This window comes from Camellia sinensis, chromosome 4 (genome assembly GCF_055761805.1).
Source record: "Camellia sinensis isolate YWXY chromosome 4, ASM5576180v1, whole genome shotgun sequence".
Taxonomy (NCBI): domain Eukaryota; kingdom Viridiplantae; phylum Streptophyta; class Magnoliopsida; order Ericales; family Theaceae; genus Camellia; species Camellia sinensis.
In genome coordinates, this window is record NC_138964.1 from 72,451,917 (window position 1) to 72,459,525 (window position 7,609).

The 7,609-nt window shown below is 48.5% G+C and overlaps 1 protein-coding gene across 1 annotated transcript; it reads left to right on the plus strand.

Moving 5' to 3' along the window:
• Positions 1-1,863: 1,863 nt before the first annotated feature.
• LOC145823367 (uncharacterized) lies at positions 1,864-2,906 on the plus strand. The gene is made up of 3 exons (XM_082922915.1): positions 1,864-2,026; positions 2,109-2,207; positions 2,415-2,906. Exons 1-3 carry the CDS (start codon positions 1,916-1,918, stop codon positions 2,769-2,771), a joined length of 567 nt encoding a protein of 188 aa, XP_082779041.1. The 5' UTR covers positions 1,864-1,915; the 3' UTR covers positions 2,772-2,906.
• Positions 2,907-7,609: the final 4,703 nt, after the last annotated feature.

Sequence of the window (7,609 nt, forward strand, 5' to 3'; positions counted from 1 at the left end):
CAGCCCAGGTAGATAGTGAACACGCAGCCCACAAATTAACTGAAAGTTGAACACGCAGCCCAAATCTCAAATTTTTTTAACACGCAGCCGAGGTAGATAGTGAACACGCAGCCCACAAATTAAGTGAAAGTTGAACACGCAGCCCAAATCTCAAATTTTCTGAACACGCAGCCCAGGTAGATAGTGAACACGCAGCCCACAAATTAACTGAAAGTTGAACACGCAGCCCAAATCTCAAATTTTCTGAACACGCAGCCCAGGTAGATTTTGAAAGTAGCTTATTTCACTTCAACGGCACACAACCCATTTCATTTCATTGGCACACAGCCCTTTTTCATTTCATTGGCACACAGCCCATTTCATTTCATTATTGACACATGTATTCATTCTAAATGCAGGGTAGTTCCCGCAGTGTGCGGGGGTATGGTTCCACTGCCGCGAGGGATTGGTACGCTCCGGAGGGCGTCAGAGACTTGGTAGATTTGGCGGGGTTCGGCCCCTTCTGTGTCGGGTTGTCACGTTGTCCTGCCAGGAGGACGCTGATGGCAGCCTTGGTAGAGAGATGGTGGGACACCACCAATTCCTTTCATTTCTCTGCTACCGGGGACATGACCATGACCCCTTTTGACTTTGCTGTATTGACCGGTTTAGACGTCGGAGGTTGGTCCATCCCCTACGATGAGGATATGGGCGAGTGGGAGGCCGCCTGGATGTATTTATTGGGGGCTCACCCACCTGTTGACAGGGTCTCTGGGAGAGTCCGATACACTTGGTTCTCTTCCCATTTTCGGCGGGCGGAGATGGTGCCCGAGACTCCCGAGGAGACAGAGCAGTATGCTCGTGGCTTCCTGATGTTCCTCTTCGGGACTACCCTGTTCCCTGACAGAGGGAACACCATTGGGCTATACCTGCTGAGCGCTCTGGTTGACCTATCACAGGTCAGTAGATATGATTGGGGTGGCACCGGCCTGGCTACCCTCTACTTTTATATGAGCGCGACCTCCCGCAGGCGGGGCGACTTACTTGGCGGCTACTGGAGAGCCTGGGAGGTACTTTTCTGTCCCCCTGATTTACATTTCTGCTTCTCATTACTTGTACATTGCACCCACAGCGCACTTTTTCAGTCTGTATTTTGCTCTCAGCATTTCGTACTTACGTTCTGCACTGCTTTTCTCAGCTATGGGTTTATGTATACTTCCCATCATTAGCCCCATAGCTGGAGGTGGTAGGGATTCCCGTGACCCCATATTCATTGATATTCGAGGGCCCGCACCGGCCGAGGCCTCGAGAGACCCTCCTTCGCCTGCGACAGTATTTTGACACGGTGCGACATTCAGAGGTACCTCAGAACTTTCAGTTCTTTTCATTTTCATCTTTGATTTGCTCTGTATATTCTCGATTTCTGATTGGTTTATGCATTCATCATTCGCAGATTACATGGCAGCCTTGGGCGTCTCTGGGTGATGGCCTCCGACTTCAGTACACCGGGGCATCGGACATCTCCCAGTATAGGGTCCTGCTTGAAGGGCCGGTTGGCAGGGTATGGTTCCTGGGGGAGCGCTTCCTGCGCCAGGTATGGGGGTATCTTTCTCAGGATATTCCCGCAGCACCCCCAGCCAGTATGCGGACCGCTGACAGACTCTCTTACTCAGAGGTAGTCGGCGCCATGCTGGGCACTGATGCTTTACTGCATGTTGAGGAGGGGGACTACGCCACTTACCGTCACCTATACTTGATGCCTCCATTGACGGAAGCTCGTATCCCGATGATGAGGCCTGCCAGTACGTCATCCTCGGATCAGGCTCGGGCTCGAGCTACAGACGTCCCTTTTTCTAGCAGGGCTGGCACATCTAGAGGCGGGAGCAGACCGGTTCCTCCAACTCCGTCGATTCATCCTCATGTCGGATGGCCAGATATGCCTACTGAGTTGATGGCGTGGCAGTACGGGGCTAGCTCTCCGACTCTGATTCCACTAGAGCCTCCGATGCCCAGTGATCGATACGCCATTGATCCGGACTCACCGCCGGTATGCTCCACTTCTTTTCATTCATCATTCAGATGTTTAGACACTCTTCTGTTCACTGATGATTATGAACTCGTTTTTGCAGCCATCGCGAGGATACATGGAGGAGGTGGTTGGGCTGGTGGCCACACTCGAAGGCATGGTCCTGCGTAGGGAGGCACAGTTGTCTGTCGCGGGCATCCAGGTACCTTCAGTTTTCTGGCATTTATCATACTTCTGATGACATGCTGATTTCTACTGCATCGATAGACCTTTTGTGTAGAGCACATCTGACACATACCTCACTTATACACTGTACTTACATGCACTCACTTCATGTAGCCTCTGCTTGTATCTGCATCTGATGTATATATTTGGACTGATGTATTTGAATTGAATTCTTTGTTTTCAGATGCCTTCCTGGTCTGGTCAGCCGCAGACCAGGCCATCCGGGCCTCATTGGGGAGCTGGGCCATCTGGGCCTTTTCAGGGGGCAGGGCCATCTCGGCCTTCCAGAGGATCCGGGCCATCTAGGCCTTTCCGAGGAGCTCGAGGAGGGCCCGTCCGCAGACGCAGGGCTCACGTTGTGGAGGTGGAGCCTGATGAGGAGGAGGAGGATGCTGAGGAGGAGGAGGGGGAGGCTACCGACCGTCAGTCAGAGACATTTGCTGAGGAGGGAGGCTCCGACTCAGATGATGATGACAGTGCGGAGATTATCCCGCAGAAGAGGACAAGGCGTGCTTCTCGTTCCCGCTCCCGAGGACTTTGATGTTGTTATTTCCTGCTTTATTTTTCTTTTTGCTAGTAGTTTGTAGCACTTTGCACATTGTTAGGCAGTTTTATTTTTTGTAAAACTTGTACCTTTGTTTGTTGTAAAGCATGATGAAATGAAATAGCTTTTGAAAAGATGTTTGTATTTTTAGCATCGTATCGCATCAATTTATTTTGCACAAAAATAAAATTGAATGGAAATGCGCATTGTGTAATCACCAAGTCAGGTAGTGAACCGACACAACAAACTAAACAACTCAACTTACTAAGATATAACAGGACCTTAGAAAGTTTACAACTCGATAAGCAAAATGCAACAACACAAATAAACCAGACTTTAACAAAAATTGCTTAAACAGAGAGCAATGACTCAAAAACACAAAACACGTCCGCTCGACGAACAACTCGATAAGCAAAACAACAACTCGATAATCAAAACACCTCAACAAAAACAAAGTGTACTTCTGACGATCGGAACGCATCCGAAACGGAGAGAGATGAAGGCCTTTGATTCTCCCGTTGCCTGGAAATGCTTGGAACTCTCCCTCGAAGGGTAAAACAGGGTCAAGGAGATACACTGCAGCATTGCCAGCCATCCTTGGAAGCCGGCCGGCCATTTTTGGTGGAGAGAGACAGCTGGCCGGCCATTTCTGAAAAAGTAAATGGCTGGCCAGCCAGAAAAAGTAGCTGGCCGGCCATTTAGTCCTGCAGCCACCAGATTTTTGACACGTGTCCCCGTGAATAGTGTTTTTCCTTCTATATAAGCCTCAACTTCGGGAACATTCATTTTATCTTAGTTTTAGGCAAAGATGGAGGCATTTCTCGCGGAAAATATCATATCTTGGATCTTTTCTCTAGATGGCTCGGAAAAGCTGAATTTCCGGGGTTTCGGCTTGAATGCACTATTCACGCTAAGCCGTACTCCGCTACATCTCCCTTTTCTCCATGCCGCGGCAAGGTTCTGGAATCCAGTGACGCATGTTTTTAGCTTTGGCGGCCAAGAGGTATGTCCCACTTTCGAAGATTTTCAGGTTTTGATGGAGTCTGAACGCTCTGAAGTAATCTTGCCCCAGTTCCGTTTTGGTCACGCCCAGGCTTTAGGGCGGATGTGTGGGCTCACAGCGCATGACGCTCGATCTCTGATCTGCAGTGGAGAGCTGGACATCCTCGGCTTGATCCATCGTTTTTCCGACGCCGGTGACCGCAGCAACCATTATTGGCAGGGTTTCCGGCAACACGCCCTCTACTTATGTTTGTTGTCTCACTTTCTGCTTTCCTCGGGCTTTGGCAGGGCTAGCATTCGCCTGATTGAAGTCGCCCAAGGTTTGAGAGAAGGGAAGAGTTGTATTGCCATGACCTTGGCCGAGACATTGATGGGTTTAGATTCTGTCTATCGCCGGGAGGCGACTAGGTTCGCCGGGAGTCCACTGCTGCTGCAGGTAATGTTTCCCACCCGACCTCACATATATATATTTGCTCACATCACTCGGCCCTCAGGCTCGGTTTTTCTCACAAAACCCTTGTCTTACTTTTCTCTCATCGTACATCTCTCTATTCTTTATTCTCTCATTTTCCATCCCTCCCCTAGGTATGGTTAATGGATAAGTTGCAGGTTGTGGACTCTTGCCCGGCCTATTCAGCTCGAGGTTACTTCTTTCGACAGCGCCTAGTCAATGCTCTTGACGAAAGGTGGTGGTTCGATTGGATGTGCAATTTGTCTGCAGACGGCATTGCTTGGCGTTGTCCTTGGCTCAACCTCCCGGCAATGAGCTACAGTATGTCTCGGCTGATCGGGATCCAACTGATTGGTCTAACCCATTGTGTATTTTATTTTCCGTTCCGGTTCCTGCGTCAGTTTGGCCATGATCAGACCTGTCCACCGGAGGGGATTGAGTACCCAGCCGCTTTCCCGATCCGGGGCGCACAGCTCGCCCGATATGCCACGGCATGGAGGACTAGAGAGCTCCTGGCCCCTGCTTCCACTTTCAGTTGTACTTTGTCCGATGAGTGCGTGGATTGGCTCAATGAGGAGGCACAGGTTGGGCCCAGCTTGGCATCAGATGCTCCATCCAGCTCTGGGGGGGAACGCAGAGATGCTTGATTCAACTATGCCCCAAATTTATTGCTTATTTAGCATTTTCAAGTTTTCTTTATGAATGTACTAAAAAGCAACCTCGATTGTAATGCAAGAGAAGGAGAACTCAATTTTGAAATCAATGAAATTGAAAGTTGTGGTACTGAAAATTTTCCACTTTTGGTCCCAAAATGGTCTTAGTCATAAAAAGATTGATTTGAACAAAGTCAACTTTCATTAAAACTTTTCAAAACTATTTTCGATGTGGATCAGAATTGGACACGCCGGAGATCTGTCACTGAAATGCACAACCCCGGATCCCTGCAACTGGAAAGTTGCCCCTAGTCTGAAGAACAATGCGGCACTTCATAGCAACGGAAAGTTGCCCCTTGTCTGAATAACTTTGCATCGTCGCGGCAACGGAAAGTTGCCCCTAGTCTGAACAGCACTATACCGGAGATCGCGATAAATGCTGATGGATAGAGATGACTGAGATGATCAAGATGGACAGAGTTGATCGGGGAAAAGTTTATGGCTGAACTTCAAGGTGAAGTTGCCTACGTATCCCAAAGATGGGAATCAAGCCTTACTTAGTTCAGGCTAAGGTTCGCTCGAGTATTTTCACTCTCCTTTTGCGCTCTAACTTTTGCCAAGGCCGCCCTTTGCGGGTTTTCAACCTTGCGAGCTCAGTTTTTATATTTTCTAATTTTTTGTGCTCTGACTTTTGCCTAGGTCGCCCTTTCGGGTTTTCGGCCTAGCGAGCCTCTCAAGGATAGTATTTCTTCAACTTGTCCATATTGATCGGTTGTGAGAACTCCAAGCCATCTAGATCCATCAGAACCACAGCCCCACCTGACCAGATAGCTTTGATGATGTAAGGACCAGTCCAATTGGGTTTGAACTTGCCCCTTGGGTCGTGGATGGGAGCTCGGTTGTCTTTGAGCACCAAATCTCCTTCTTTCAGATTCCTGGACTTAACTTTCTTGTTGAAAGCCCAGGCAATTCTGCGTTGATAGCCTTGGATGTGGTACAGTGCTTTCAGTCTTCTTTCATCAAAGAGCATGAGTTCTTCGAATCTGCTTTGCTGCCAATCTGCTTCGGCTATCTGGCATTCAGCCAATACTCGTAACGACGGAACCTCAATCTCAATGGGTAGAACAGCCTCCATTCCATAGACTAATGAATATGGAGTTGCCCCAGTAGAAGTTCTGATTGAAGTCCTATAGCCCCACAGAGCAAACGGCAGCTTGTCTGGCCAATCTCGATAGGTTTCCACCATCTTCTGTAGTATATGCTTGATATTCTTGTTGGCGGCTTCAACCACTCCATTGGTCTGCGGCCTGTATGTAGATGACTTGTGAAAAGCCACATTGTATTTCTCCAACAAGTCTATCACTTCTTTCTTGAAGTGGGAACCATTATCCGAAATTATCTCGTTTGGCACCCCGTAGCGACAGATGATGTTGTTTCTGATGAATTTTGCGACATGCGATGCCTTCAACACCGCGTATGATTGGGCCTCGACCCACTTTGTGAAATAATCTATCGCTACCAGGATAAACTCATGCCCGTTTGACCCCTTTGGGGTAACAGCTCCGATCACATCAATTCCCCAGACTGAAAAAGGCCATGGTGAAGTCATGTTGTACAGTTTTGACGGCGGGATGTTCATGCGGTTTGCATGAATTTGACACTTGTGGCATCGCCGAACAAAGCTAATACAATCCTCCTCCATGGTTGACCAGTAGTAGCCCTGTCTGAGGATCTTTCTGGCCAGCATTACTCCATTCATGTGTGCACCGCACTCCCCCCCATGGATGGCTTCCATCAGGCGTTTTGACTCTTCAGCTTCTACACAGAGCTTATGCATTCCCAGATGGCCCCTTTTGTACAAATTTCCTCCGCAGATAACGAACTGAGTAGCCATTCTTCTGACAGCCCTCTTATCTTTGGTATTTGCCTCTAGTGGATATGTCTCATTTTCCAAGAAGTTCCAGATGTCGTAATACCAGGGGTTGCCGTCTTGAACCTCATCTATGGTGGAAATTGACTCGTATGCTGGCACGAACTTCTGATCAATAATGACTGGACGCATCCGGACTCCGGACGGAATGTCTATCATAGAAGATAGAGTTGCTAGTGAATCTGCAAACCTGTTGTTCTCTCTTACGAGGTGGGTGAATTTTAGCTTTTCAAAACGAGGAATTAGCAAATCTAAGGTTTGGTGGTAGATTATCATCCTTTCCTCCTTGACTTTCCAATCTCCTTTTGCTTGAGACACAACGAGGTTCGAGTCCCCAATGACGTCCACACGTCTTGCCCCTAGTTCCAGGGCTGCTTCTAGGCCAGCAATACATGCTTCATACTCTGCTTCATTGTTGGAAACCTTGAACCGGAGCTTGAATGCTAAAGGGATACGGGAATCGTCAGGCGCTATCAGCAACACCCCTATCCCATACCCATACTGGTTTGACGCTCCGTCAAAGTACATCGTCCAAATTTCATCTTTGACGTGTAGTATAGCTTCATCTGGGAATAGATACTCAACTGCTTCATCCCCCTCAACCGGGTGGTCGGCAAGGAACTCCGCTACCGCTCTGCCTTTTACTGACTTGCGCGTTATATACTTCAAATCAAATTCGGAGAGCAACAGCAGCCAACGAGCTATCCTACCCGTAAGTGCTGGTTTCTCGAAGAGATATTTGATGGGATCCAAACGCGAAACCAACATTACAGAGTGGGCTAACAGGTAGTGCCGCAGC

Coding starts and splice junctions, on each gene's coding strand:
- LOC145823367 (XM_082922915.1), top strand. CDS start 1,916: ATGCCTACTGAGTTGATGGCGTGGCAGTACGGGGCTAGCTCTCCGACT. Junction 2,027..2,108: donor TTGATCCGGACTCACCGCCG/GTATGCTCCACT, acceptor TCGTTTTTGCAG/CCATCGCGAGGATACATGGA. Junction 2,208..2,414: donor TGTCTGTCGCGGGCATCCAG/GTACCTTCAGTT, acceptor CTTTGTTTTCAG/ATGCCTTCCTGGTCTGGTCA.